Here is a 15,293-nt window from a genome sequence, read left to right on the forward strand (position 1 = left end):
CGCCCGGTTTGCCCGTTCGCGAACAGTTGTGGAAGTTTGCTTCCGCCGTTCGCGAGCGCAAAATTTTAGGTAGCGACATCACTAGTAATACATTGTTTTAACTCTGAAGGAAACAGTAGACTCTGAAGCTAAATAGATAAGTCTGCTGAGTCCCTCACTAAAGTGATATGTGATCAATGAAGAAACACTTTTTTTTTCTTGTGATCTGTGTCAGTGCTTTCCTTAAAAGAATATTAAAGGGACATAAAACCCAACATTTTTCTTTCATGATTTGGATAGAACATACAATTTAAAACAGCGTTCCAATTTACTTCTATTATCAAACTTGCTTCTTTTTCTTTTTCTCCTTTATTGAAAAGCAGGAAGGTGAGTTCAGAATTGTGAACATGTCTGCAGCACTATTTGGTAGCGGTTTAGCAACAACGATATACATTAGCAACAGCACTAGATGTAAGCACTGTTTCCTGTTACGTAGTTTTCCAGACACATGCGTGCTACCTATCTAGATATCTCTTCAACAAAGAATAACAGGAGAACTATGCAAGTTTGATAATAGAAAAAAATTGGATTTTTTTTTATTGTGTTCTCTATCTGAATCAGGAAAGAAAAAAAATGTTTCATGTGTGTTATGAAAACCTCATGATTTTAGGTGCAGGGGGTTAACTTCTCTTTGTGCTATTCTGTTTTATTTGAGAGGTTGTATGTCCCTATGTATTTTCCTTAACCAAACAGTCCGTCCTGTCATAAATAGTTTCTAAGTTCCACTTGACTAAATGTTATTGCATATATGTATTGATGCATCAAGTAAGTAAAAATGTCAGCATGAGAGACAAAGGGGGGTAGTTATCAAGCCGTCTACTTTTCTGGCTTCGTCGGCCCAATACGTCTGCCTAAGCTTGCCTACCTTCGCCGCCGCGGACCTTAAAAAATACGCCTAAGTTATCAAATAAAGCTGTCAAAAAAGCCGCGGGGCGATGAGCAGCGGACTGTGACAGTTATCACTCATCCGATCTCGCTGCCCTTCGGCTTTTTCCCAGCTTTATTGCTAGCCTGTCACTAAGCACTCACACTAAACTGCACTATTCTACCCCCTATACCGGCGCCCCGGAGCCTCCCGCAACTAAATAAAGTTACTAACCCCTAAACCGCCGCTCCTAGACCCTGCCGCAACTCTTATAAATGTATTAACCCCTAAACCGCCGCTCCTAGACCCTGCCGCAAGTCTTATAAATGTATTAACCCCTAAACCGCCGCTCCCGGACACCGCTGCCACCTACATTATACCTAGTAACCCCTATCCTGCCCACCCTATACCGTCGCCCTCTATTATAAAATTATTAACCCCTATCCTGCTGATCCCGCACCCTCTCCGCAACTAAATAAATAGTTAACCCCTAAACCGCCGCTCCATGAACCCGCCGCAACCTATATTAAACCTATTAACCCCTATCCTGCCCCCCCTACACCGTCGCCACCTATAATAAATTTATTAACCCCTAATCTGCCCCCCTACACCGTCGCCACCTATAATAAATTTATTAACCCCTATCCTGCCCCCCACTACGCCGCCACTGTAATAAAATGATTAACCCCTAAACCTAAGTCTAACCCTAACCCTAACGCCCCCCTAACTTAAATATTAATATAAATAAATCTAAATAAATTAACTCTTATTAACTAAATGAATCCTATTTAAAAACTAAATACTTACCTTTAAAATAAACCCTAATATAGCTACAATATAAATAATAATTATATTCTAGCTATCTTAGGATTTATATTTATTTTACAGGTAACTTTCAATTTATTTTAACCATGTACAATAACTATTAAATAGTTATTACTATTTAATAGCTTACCTAGCTAAATAAAGAGAAATGCACTGTGAAATAAATCCCTAACCTAAGTTACAATTACACCTAACACTACATTATACTTTAATAAATTATTCCTATTTAAAACTAAATACTTACCTGTAAAATAAACCCTAAGATAGCTACAATGTAATTAATAATTATATTATAGCTATCTTAGGATTTATATTTATTTTACAGGTAACTTTGTAATTTCTTTTAGCTAGTTAGAATAGTTATTAAATAGTTATTAACTATTTAATAAACTACCTAGCTAAAAGAAATACAAAAATTACCTGTAAAATAAATCCTAACTTAAGTTACAATTAAACCTAATACTACACTATCATTAAATTAACTAAATAAACTACCTACAAATAACTACAATTAAATACAATTACATAAACTAACTAAAGTACAAAAAATAAGAAAAGCTAAGTTACAAAAAAATAAAAAAGTAAGTTACCAAACATGTTAAAAATATTACAACAATTTTTAAGATGCTTACACCTAATCTAAGCCCCCCTAATTAAAATAACAAACCCCCCCAAAATAAAAAAAATCCCTACCCTATTCTAAATTAAATAAATTTCAAAGCTCTTTTACCTTACCAGCCCTTAAAAGGGCCATTTGTGGGGGCATGCCCCAAAAAGTTTCAGCTCTTTTGCCTGTAAAAGAAAAATACAACCCCCCCCAACATTAAAACCCACCACCCACATACCCCTAATCTAACCCAAACCCCCCTTACAAAAACCTAACACTAATCCCCTGAAGATCATCCTACCTTGAGTCGTCTTCACTCAGCCGAGCCACCGATGGAACTGAAGAGGACATCCGGAGCGGAAGAAGTTAATCCTCCAAGCGGCGCTGAAGAAATCTTCCATCCGATGAAGTCATCATCCAGGCGGCGCTGAAGAAGTCTTCGATCCGGCCGATGTCATCTTCAAAGAGGCGCTGAAGAGGTCTTCTATCCGGGCGAAGTCATCTTCCAAGCCGGGTCTTGAATCTTCCTTCCGCCGACGCGGAACCACCTTCTTCACCGACGGACTACGATGAATGACGGCTCCTTTAAGGGACGTCATCCAAGATGGCGTCCCCTCATTCCGATTGGCTGATAGGATTCTATCAGCCAATCGGAATTAGGTAGGAAAATCTGATTGGCTGATGGAATCAGCCAATCAGATTCAAGTTCAAATCCGATTGGCTGATCCAATCAGATTGAGCTCGCATTCTATTGGCTGATCGGAACAGCCAATAGAATGCAAAGCTCAATCTGATTGGCTGATTCCATCAGCCAATCAGATTTTTCCTACCTTAATTCCGATTGGCTGATAGAATCCTATCAGCCAATCGGAATTGAGGGGACGCCCATTCTTGGATGACGTCCCTTAAAGGAGCCGTCATTCGTCATAGTCCGTCGGTGAAGAAGGTGGTTTCCGCGTCGGCGGAAGGAAGATTCAAGACCCCGGCTTGGAAGATGACTTCGCCCGGATAGAAGACCTCTTCAGCGCCTCTTTGAAGATGACATCGGCCGGATCGAAGACTTCTTCAGCGCCGCCTGGATGATGACTTCATCGGATGGAAGATTTCTTCAGCGCCGCTTGGAGGATTAACTTCTTCCGCTCCGGATGTCCTCTTCAGTTCCATCGGTGGCTCGGCTGAGTGAAGACGACTCAAGGTAGGATGATCTTCAGGGGATTAGTGTTAGGTTTTTGTAAGGGGGGTTTGGGTTAGATTAGGGGTATGTGGGTGGTGGGTTTTAATGTTGGGGGGGGGGTTGTATTTTTCTTTTACAGGCAAAAGAGCTAAACTTTTTGGGGCATGCCCCCACAAATGGCCCTTTTAAGGGCTGTGTAAGGTAAAAGAGCTTGAAATTTATTTAATTTAGAATAGGGTAGGGAATTTTTTTATTTTGGGGGGGGTTTGTTATTTTATTAGGGGGCATTAGATTAGGTGTAAGCAGCTTAAAATTGTTGTAATATTTTTAACATGTTTGTAACTTACTTTTTTATTTTTTGTAACTTAGCTTTTTTATTTTTTGTACTTTAGTTAGTTTATGTAATTGTATTTAATTGTAGTTATTTGTAGGTAGTTTATTTAGTAATTTAATGATAGTGTAGTATTAGGTTTAATTGTAACTTAGGTTAGGATTTATTTTACAGGTAATTTTGTATTTCTTTTAGCTAGGTAGTTATTAAATAGTTAATAACTATTTAATAACTATTCTAACTAGCTAAAATAAATACAAAGTTACCTGTAAAATAAATATAAATCCTAAGATAGCTATAATATAATTATTAATTATATTGTAGCTATCTTAGGGTTTATTTTACAGGTAAGTATTTATTTTTAAATAGGAATAATTTATTAAAGTATAGTGTAGTGTTAGGTGTAATTGTAACTTAGGTTAGGATTTTATTTTCACAGGTTCATTTCTCTTTATTTTAGCTAGGTAAGCTATTAAATAGTTAATAACTATTTAATAGTTATTGTACATGGTTAAAATAAATTGAAAGTTACCTGTAAATAAATATAAATCCTAAGATAGCTAGAATATAATTATTATTTATATTGTAGCTATATTAGGGTTTATTTAAAGGTAAGTATTTAGTTTTAAATAGGATTCATTTTAGTTAATAAGAGTTAATTTATTTAGATTTATTTAATTAATATTTAAGTTAGGGGGGCGTTAGGGTTAGGGTTAGACTTAGGTTTAGGGGTTAATAATTTTATTACAGTGGGCGGCGGCGTAGTGGGGGCAGGATAGGGGTTAATAAATTTATTATAGGTGGCGACGGTGTTAGGGGGGGCAGATTAGGGGTTAATAAATTTATTATAGGTGGCGACGGGTGTAGGGGGGGCAGGATAGGGGTTAATACATTTAATATAGGTTGCGGCGGGTTCAGGGAGCGGCGGTTGGTAGGGGTTAATACATTTATTATAGTTGCGGTGGGCTCCGGGAGCGGCGGTTTTAGGGGTTAATATGTATAGAGTAGCTTGCGGTGGGCTTCCGGGAGCGGCGGTTGAGGGGGTAATAACTTTATTTAGTTGCGGCGGTGTAGGGGGGGGGTCAGATTAGCGGTGGTTTTGACTCGGGGTACATGTTAGGTGTTAGGTGTAGACAAGCCTCCCCATAGGAATCAATGGGATGTCTGTCAGCAGCGAACTTGTACTTTCGCTATGGTCAGACTCCATTTATTCCTATGGGATCCGCCACCTCCAGGGGTGGCGGTTTGAAAACCAGGTACGCTGGGCCGTAAAAGTGCCGAGCGTACCTGCTAGTTTTTTTGATAACTAGCAAAAGTAGTGAGATTGTGCCGCACTTGTGTGCGGAACATCTGGAGTGACGTAAGAATCGATCTGTGTCGGACTGAGTCCGGCGGATCGAAGTTTACGTCACAAAATTTACTTTTTGCCGGTCTCGAGCCTTTGATATAAAAGGCGAATCAGCCTCGCCACACAATACACTGCGGAATTCCAGCGTATTTGAGGTTGACGGCTTGATAACTAGGCCCCAATGTCTTCTGGCACAGACATCTAAAGCTAGAAAAGTATTAGGTCTGTTATTTTTCCTTTTTATTTTTAAAACTGTTTGCTTGTGTATAATTCTATTTGTTAACATATTTTTTATTAATCATTTGCTGTGCATAATTTTTAGCCTTTAGTCTAATATTAGATTATTGTTTTGCTAAATTGTATGTTAGTTTGGGTTTTCCTTAAGATTTCCATATAATAAATCTTAAGTGTTGGCAACTAGAGATAGTTTAGGTGTGGGTGTGACATTAAAGGGAAGTTTGGGCATTTTACACCCACTGAACTAAGTCCAGGCTTGCCTTGAGTGGCTAAACTGTGACAGATTGATTAAAGTGGATAGGGCCCTGTTAACCCTTTTCTATGCCAAACAAGTGAGCTAGTAGCAGGGTGGTTAACCTGGTGTCCACAATGTCCCTTTAAATGCAAATTGGAGGGTGGGAGGGGCTAGAGCAGAGCATCAAGCTAAAAATGTTTTTGCAGTGAGACTGCATTCAAGCCGGGTTCAAGCAGATTTGACATTAAAATGCATTTTGCATTGAGACCCCGTATCAACATTATTTGATCTATAGGAAAACAACTTTCACATTGGTTTTCATATGATTTTGGATAACTTAATTCAGCAACCTTGATCACAAATTATTTTTGACCTAATTCTAAAATTTTTTTTAAAATGTATGCATAAATTGGTTGTATACAAATGTTATAATATTTTTCTAATTATATTTAATTGATTAAAACTATATAATTCATTATTTTTTTTAACTTGCAGCTGAATGCTCAAAGTTTAAACCTTTAGAAGAACAAATGGTGATGTAAGTTCATATGTTTTTTTTGTAGCTGTTCTGTATTGTACTTTAACATGTTCTTAGTTATCCATTTTACCTGCTGGAGTGTATTAAGTTGTTTACAAAAGTAAAGTTCCTTTACCTTTTTTTCTCAATTAAAATAGCTGCTCTTGACTGTTGAAACTGTTACCTATACCTATACTGAAAAGGTTTTTGGTACCTAAGTCTTGGCCGTTGTGCATATATAGAGATTAAAATGTATCTAAAAGGAGGCTATTTACATAGGTTTAATACTCTATTACTGATATAGCAAGTATTTGGAAAAAACAATAAGAGAAACTAGGTTCACAGGACACTGTCCTATTAAAGACAGTGACTTTCAATACTTTGGTACCTTTAAATGAATACTAACTCTGGCATTATAGACACTTGGCATTCAGTAAATAGACAAGATTTTAGTTATTATCTTTCTCCAAACAATGATACTTCTGCCACCCCTGGCTGCAGGACTTAACTCCCCCCTTTTTAGTTAGATAATAAATTATGTTTTAGAGTTAATTTGTGCCAATGAGGCTTTAGAAAGATATTAGAGTTAAAAGGAGATAATGGAGGGTTGGGAGAAAACGAGAATGAAGAACTAGAGAGGGTGGTGGAGAAAGAAAAGTGATAGGAAGCAAGTTGGAGGAGAGAAAGAAAGGAGGAGTGAGAGAGATGGAATAAAGATGGAGAGTGAAGAAAGTAAAGAGAGATATAAGGGGGGAGATTGATAAGGGAGGAAGCGAGAGAAGAGGAAGAGACAGAGCAGCAAATAACGGAGAGGAAGAGAGAGGAAGAGAGACAGCAGCAGAAAATGAAGAGAGGATAAAGAGAGAAGGGAGAGCATAGGAAAAGAAGGATGGGAGTGAAAGAGGAGAGGTAGAGAGGTCATAGGGAGACGTTTAAGAGGGAGGACAGAGAGGAGCATTACATTTTAATTCACAATTAGTTTGTCTGGTCATAACATAACCAACTGAAATAACAGATTGCAACTGCTGATAGTTTAATGTATATGCAATTAATTATTTGCAATTGTAATTAACATTCAAATCAGTATTACAATCCTTACTACACACATCTTTATTTTGTTGCTGTCTTATTTACTACAATATAAGTAACTTTTTCATGTATATCTTTTAACTCCACAGGTTCTCCTTATATTATGTAGGTATAGCAGCAGGTGTTCTACTTTGTGGTTATGTGCAAGTTTCATTTTGGGTGTTGGCTGCTGCCAGGCAGACCAGAAAAATGAGGGAAGCTTTTTTCCATTCAGTATTGTCTAAAGACATGAGCTGGTTTGATGTCACTAAATCTGGAGAACTAAACACTCGCCTTACTGAGTAAGAAACCTCTATTACCTTTTATTTGTAAAACATAATAATTTGCTTTGTATAATTGCTGATATCATGTTTTTTTTAAATTTTATTTTTTTACTAGAGACATAAATAAAATCAATGACGGAATTGGAGACAAAGTTGGTCATCTTTTCCAAAATATTTCAACATGTCTATCAGGTGTAATCATTTCTCTAGCGTATGGGTGGAAGCTCACATTAGTTATGATGGCTACAAGTCCACTTGTAGCAATATCAACAGCAATATGCTCTAAGGTAAGGGATTATGGGTCTTCAGATTTATACTGTAAAACATGACGTTAAAACAGATTTAATTATGTATTTATTTCTTATATTTATTCATTAGCATTTTTTTATTACAGATGATTGTCTCATTGACAAGTAAGGAACTTTCAGCTTATGCTAAAGCCGGGGCAGTGGCTGAAGAAGTGCTCTCATCTATACGCACTGTTGTGGCCTTTGGTGGACAGGACAAAGAAATACAAAGGTTTGCATTTGGCTTTGATATGTTCAGGGTTTGTTTGTGTTAAATATGTTCATTTTATGTTTTATGTTCAACTGTTTTTTGTTTTTCAGATACACAAACAATTTAGGAGAGGCCAAAAAAATTGGTATAAAGAAAGCTGTTGCTTCTCAGCTAGCGCTTGGCCTCATGTTATTTATTATTTACGATTCCTATGGACTTGGCTTCTGGTATGGTGCAACCTTAGTTTTATACGAAAATGGCTATACAATTGGTAATGTCTTCATGGTAAGTCTAACACGTCTATGTGCTTCTGGTAAATTTAACTACATTTATGGTAATGGAAGGATTGCCCACTGGTGATCAGCTAGAAAAGATAAGATGAAACAAGCCTCAATGAGTTTCAAACACAGTATCACCTAAACAATGTTTTTTTACAGGGACATTTATTTTTGCTATGTATTCATGATATATATCAGCAATTATGTTTTGGAAAATGATAAATTATATTAATCTTTTCTAAAGTCATTATCACATTTTTTAACGTCTTTTTATATTCACTCTTTCTGATGGAACCAGCTATTGCTGAGCATTTGCAAGAGTTCACAGTGTACAAATATACACATATATATTGGTCTGTGTTTGGCTGCTAGCTGTCACATGATACAGGGGCCAGCAAATTGAAAAACATCTGCTGCTCGTTTAAGATTCAGACTATGCTATTGCATTGTTGTTTTATTATGCACTTGATGACATTCTACTGCATTTAGTGGTTCTGTAACAATAATCAATAAACTACTTTACTGGTTTGCAATGACCTCCATAGCAATTGGGATCTTTTTTAGTCACTATTAATTATGTAGTCTTTACTCATAATTAAGAACATAGATTTTGCTAGCACATAAACAAGAATGTCAGTCTAGTCTGTACATTTTCCTATAGAAAAGAAGACCTTTTGAATTTTAATTTTCTGCTTAGACGTATATACTCTTCCTAGAAATTAAAATAACTTGCAGTATGTTTATTGTATTTGTTTAGATTTTATTCAGTGTATCAATTCCTCCATCACAATATATCACTGAATCCTCCCTAAAGCTATATAACAAGTCATAAACTCTTAAAGGGACAGTCTACTCAAGAATTGTTATTGTTTAAAAAGATAGAGAATCCCTTTATAAACCACTCCCCAGTTTTGCATAACCAACACAGATATATTAATACACATATTACCTCGGTGATGATCTTGTTTTTAAGCCTCTGCAGACTGCCCCCTCATCTCAATGTTTTTGACAGACATGCAGTTTAGCCAATCAGTGCAGACTCCTAAATATCTCCACGGGAGTGAGCACAATGTTGTCTATATGACACACATCAACTAGTATTGTCTAACTGTGAAAAACTTTAAAAATGCTCTGAGCTATGAGTCGGTTTTCAACTGTTTCAGAAATCAGTTTGAGCCTAGCAGGTTTAGCTTTTCAAAACTACCACCAAGGGAACAAAGCAAATTTGATGATAAAATTAATTTGGAAAGTTGTTTAAAATATCATGCCTTATCTGAATCATGAGCGTTTAATTTTGACTAGACTGCCCCTTTAACAAAGTCCAGTTCAGCTTTTTTTGGACTGTAGTTAGCAATCAACTGCATATAACTGTGTCCAGTATTTTAGCAGGCTGTCCAGTAAAATCTTTACAAAAATTCTGTGCACTTAAATGTCCATTTTTTTAACTGTATAATGTATTCTATGGGGCATATTTAGCAAGACCGCTGCTCCATAACCTGTTCGCCTGCTCTGAGGAGACGTACAGAAATTAACCCGATCAAATACGATCGGGTTAATTGACACCCCCTGCTAGTGGCCGATTGGTCGCAAATCTGCAGGGGCCGGCATTGCACCAGCAGTTCACAAGAACTGCTGGTGCAATGATAAATGCAGAGAGCGTATGTTGTCAGCATTTATCGATGTGCAGCAGACATGATCCGCTATATCAGATCATGTCCGCTTCCACAATGATAAATATACCCCTTTGCCTCAATGTATTACAAATATAGAACAAAAAACGGTGAAGGGTAGTCAAGGAGTTCTAATCTTTGTTGTTTACCAATCTCTACTATTTACCAATCTATATTGTTTACATGTGTTACAGGTAAACAAGGAGGTACAATTAGTGATTTCTATGTTACTGGCAGCCAAAGGTTTAAATGACTGCCCAGTTGTGAAAAAATATACATGGTAGGACTAAGAATAGGGTCTATGGTAGAGCTTTGGTGAGGGGCATTGTGTGACCCCCACTGACTATTGTAGCACAGTCACCTACAGATTGTCAGGATTTTTATAGAGACAACAGTTCATAAATGAGCAGCATTTTGCCTATAAGGATAAGGAAGGGTTGAGTCCTAAAACGTTGCTTATGTTTTTGTGAGGCTATTTTTCTATGTGAATAAACCTTAATTCAGCAACATTGGATGTGCTTCTCATTTATGAACTGTTGGTTTAAGAGAGTTTAGTTTTTGCAGTGGCCAGCAGAGCTTTATGCACATCCAGCTAGTTGATGTGTGAGTGCTGGATACATTATTTGGAATGATTTTTATTAAGGACAGAAAAACCCTACTTTTTATTGTTTTTAATTGCATCTTTATTTTAACAGATTAACATACAGGGGCCTATTTATTAAAGGTCTTGCGGACCTGATCCGACAGTGCTACTGGTGCAACGCCGCCCCCTGCTGACTCTTGGCCAGCAGGGAGGTGTCAATCAACCCGATCGTACTCGATCAGGTTGATTTCCGGCGATTCCTGTCCGCCTCATCAGAGCAGGAGGACAGGGTTATGGAGCAGCAGCTTCATAACTGGTGTTTCTGGTGAGTCTCGCCAGAAACACTGGCCCACAAGCTCCGTTCGGAGCTTCATAAATGGGCCCCATAGAGTAAATACAATTAAAGAAATATAAAATTGTAATTTTATTAATTTGTTGTTTCTTTCTCCAGATTTTCTTTAATGTTGTCCTCAGCAGTTATTGCATTGGTCAAGCATCTTCCCACTTTGAAGCATTTTCTGTTGCTAGGGGTGCTGCTTATGATATTTTTAATGTAATTGATCAGGTAAATAAAATTACAACATTATTCCACACATCTATCTCATGAAATTTTATTTTAAAAAGAATACAAATTGTATATAATGTTTGTAATAAAAGAACTGTAATTCCAGTGGATATGTTTTTTCTTCCTTTAAAAGCGATGTTTAGCAATAAACAAAAAGACCAGTTTTGCTATTACATTCTGTTGTTTTGAATAAGTTGTATATTGAATGTATTGGAATTTTCTTCATGAGATTTATTTTTTGCAATTAAAATATTTGGTTTTGTTCATTAAAAATCGCCACCTAAAATGCACATTTAAATACCTAACCATTTCTTTTGCATATAGAGTGAGTGAGATAAGAATTAGGAGGTCTGCTCTTATTAATTGAGAGGGCCTAGCAGTTTGGCAAAGCTGGTTGTTTTGGGGTATCTTGCAGTGGGGAAGGCTGGAGATTTATTGACTATATACATTAGGGTTTCTTATACTAATTGTTTAGAGGTTTATTAGATTATGGTGTCTGTCAGTGGTAGGGATGCTGATGGTTTAGGGCAGGGTCAGCTCCAGAATGAATTAAATGGGGGCATTTTCTTTTCAGTAGGGGGCACACATTTACAAAGCATGTATGAGAGTAAAAATAAGAGCAGACCTACATATTCTGAAGGAAAGTTTAGTTTCTTGCTGGCTTATCCCCCACCATTACCATTTGGAGAATATGTGCTAAATCACTCGGTAAAAGAATGAAGTCTACATCCTATGCAGTGCACTAAAACAGAGCCATTAAACTTGAGACCCCCAGTGCAATAACTCCTTAAAAACAATTCACTCCTTAATCACCATGATCCAAAACCCTTAAACTCATTCTCAAATCTCAATCATGTCCCCTAAACTGCCATGCACCCCAAACCCCCCAATGCAATGAATCCCTTTCTTTGCAATAGCAGTGAGGATACTAGGCTTTCAGGTACTGTTAATTTTGTAGATTAGATTTAGCTATGCAGCATTACATAACAATTCATTATTTTATTTATTATTTTTAAAGCGTATGATCATATCAATATTTTTTGAGGGGGCACAGCATTCCATTTGGGTGGGCATTGCCCCCCAATGCCCCCCCTTGGAGGCGACCCTGGTTTAGGGGTTAACTTGGTTGGAAGTTTTTGTGGGGAATAGATATGGATGATGTGAAGGTTAATTATGTTAGAGGTTAACACAGTGAGGGGTCAGTGTTGTTTAACCCCCTGGTATCCAGAAAGAACTAAAATACATTTCTATATACTGTACTGCAGCTCTGTCAGGCAGTCAATAATAAATATTGTTGTTAGGACCAAGAGCAAAAAGGATATACATAAATATGTAAAGTGTTGTCATTGGCATGCACTTACCGTTTGGTTATTGAACAGTAAGCATTATCATATTAATCACTTCATAGCTTACACTATGGGGCATATTTAAGAAAGTCTGGCGGACCTGATCCGACAGTGGGGATCAGGTCCACCAGACCTCGCTGAATACGGCGAGCAATACGCTCGCCATAATCAGCATTGCACCAGCAGCTCACAAGAGCTGCTGGTGAAACGCCACCCCCTGCAGACTCGCGGCCAATAGGCCGCCAGCAGGGGGTGTCAATTAACCTGATTGTACTCAATCGGGTTGATTTCTGGTGATGTCTGTCTGCCTGCTCAGAGCAGGCGGACAGGTTATGGAGCAGCGGTCTTTGTGACCGCTGCTTCATAACTGCTGTTTCTGGTAAGCCTGCAGGCTCGCCAGAAACACAGGGCATCAAGCTCCATTTGGAGCTTGATAAATATGCCCCTATGTATTTTAAACAGCTGTGTGCAAGTGAAAATGTTAGTGGAAAAATTTCATGCAAAAAATAATCACTCATTAAATCTTTTCAAGCATATTGGAATAGTGTTTGGGAGGCTTCCTAATGGATAATATCTGGCTCAGTAAGAAGCCATCCTGAATGACAAAAAAGTAAGGCTTTCTTAATGGATTGTGATAGCTTAAAATGAGAAAACCCTTAACTGTGTGTGTGCAATAAGTGTATTGGAAACATGAGAATCTACCCCATACTGTTCATATTTCTGGACCATGCCTATTATAAATACTAATGTTATCTTAAAAAAAAGAAAATACAGTCAACAAAACTGATCACACCTTGCCCATTAACTCTGGTTAATATACTTAATTTTTCTGGTGGTTTTCAGAAGTCTACTATTGATAGTTTTTCAAGAGATGGATATAAGCCGGATAATATAAAGGGAAACGTGGAATTTAAAAATGTCTGTTTTAGTTATCCTTCAAGACCAAATGTTCAGGTGAGAAATAGCTATATGTGTTTGTGGCATTGATTAAATGTATTTTATTGTATTTATTAATATATGTTTTTTGCATTACACTGAACCAATGAGGCATACATTGTGAGAAACGGTGGTCAGGGATCTTTTACAATGTAAAAATGGGGATGAGGTTCTTTCAATCTTCTTTTATCCCCTCAAACTATACAGAGAGTATCTCATGATTCCAGTGACTGTTAATATGCCCCTGTCATGTTTATAAACTACTAAATAAATGTAATTTATACTAGGATTGCAGCTCCAATCTCTAGCTCTATCTTCTACAGATAACATACAACACACATAGAATTGCAAAATAACCCTTATGAGAAATTATCCTCTTTCAAATAAGTATACAAATCAAATTTTCACATTATAATCTAATGCAATTTTTTATATAATACACCATTAAATTATTGTAAAGAGGTTAATGTCATAATGAAATTTTATTTGTTTCATGTTGGAAAATATACATTATTCAAACTGAGATCCCAGTTATCTAAAGGTTTCTGGGCTGGTGAGATTCTCTAAGATTGCTCGTCAGTAGGGATGGGTGAATGTTTCTAAACATTCGAAATTTAAAACGAATCTTGATACATTAATTCATTCAAATCGAATTTCGAATTTATATAACATTCTAACACTCTATTTTCAAATTTTTGTTTTCAAATTTTTCAAAAAAATTCGAAAATATTCGTTCAAGTAATAGAATGTTTAGCTATGTATTCATTCAATTTTGAAATGTAATATTCGAATTAGAATGTAACATTCGAATTCGAAATAGTATTTCTAGTCTACAACTGTGTTTAATAAATGCAATATTCGAATTTGAATGCTACATTCGAATTTGAATGTCATATTCAAATTCAAAATGGTATTTCTAGTCTAATACTGTGTTTTTTAAATGTAATATTCAAATTTGCCTGTGTACTTTGTCCTCCATTGAGAACTTTTACATACCAGAGAGCTCACATTATTTCTAAGGGAGGCATCTCGCCACTCGCAGGGACAGCCCCCCTTTTCTATAGAATTCCATGAGGGCTGCTCCTACAAGTGGCAGTATAGAAAAACACATCTAGCCTGGAAAGGTTTTTAGAATCATGCCCTGAGTTTGTACATATCTCACAATATTTTCATACACAGTAATAATTTTTAATCTTATAATATTTATATAGGAGTTATTTTATGTCTGTTCATGTGAATTGGTTCTGTCACAGTTCATAAAAAACATTTTGAACTGCAAGGTATTTCATATTTTTGCTTTTAAAGGTTTTAAAGGGACTTAACTTAACAGTTAAAGCAGGACAAACGGTGGCATTAGTTGGACAAAGTGGATGTGGAAAAAGCACAACAGTTCAGCTTCTGCAGAGACTGTATGATCCACAAGAGGGAATGGTAAAATACTAATTTGTTTCCCATAAGATACATTTTGATGTGTTTAAAAAATTAACAATTAGGGCGATATTATAAGTGGCACGGTAACAGTAGCGGACAATCAATATCCGGTTTATTGCAGCTTTTGTGCACGTCGGGTGTAGCGCCTGTATTACAAGTAGAAAGTAAATGCGACCGCTTAAGCACAAGTTAACACACGTCAGGATAGAGAGAAAATTAAATCAATGTAAATATTTGCATAGGAAATTAGCACATATAGGCAAGTATCCCTGCTTGCTTTCCCCAGAAATAACTCATATACAATGTAACCAATGCACAAGAGAATTAACATAGTAACATAGTAACATAGTAGATAAGGTTGAAAAAAGACTGAAGTCCATCGAGTTCAACCTATACAAATCTAAAATACTTACAAAAAGCTCCAGTTAAGCTTAAATAACCCCATTAAAATGTGAC

At 36.7% G+C, this 15,293-nt stretch overlaps 1 protein-coding gene across 1 annotated transcript in view; it reads left to right on the forward strand.

Moving 5' to 3' along the window:
- Positions 1-15,293, forward strand: part of LOC128660335 (ATP-binding cassette sub-family B member 5-like) — a gene marked incomplete at its 5' end in the record, with an annotated part of 170,157 nt that overhangs the window by 7,242 nt on the left and 147,622 nt on the right. Inside the window, 8 exon segments of the mRNA XM_053714134.1 lie at positions 6,157-6,199; positions 7,357-7,548; positions 7,646-7,817; positions 7,925-8,049; positions 8,139-8,313; positions 11,011-11,124; positions 13,314-13,424; positions 14,712-14,837. Coding sequence (XP_053570109.1) covers positions 6,157-6,199; positions 7,357-7,548; positions 7,646-7,817; positions 7,925-8,049; positions 8,139-8,313; positions 11,011-11,124; positions 13,314-13,424; positions 14,712-14,837 — 1,058 coding nt within the window.

The sequence above is a fragment of the Bombina bombina genome, chromosome 5 (assembly GCF_027579735.1).
Source record: "Bombina bombina isolate aBomBom1 chromosome 5, aBomBom1.pri, whole genome shotgun sequence".
Classification (NCBI taxonomy): domain Eukaryota; kingdom Metazoa; phylum Chordata; class Amphibia; order Anura; family Bombinatoridae; genus Bombina; species Bombina bombina.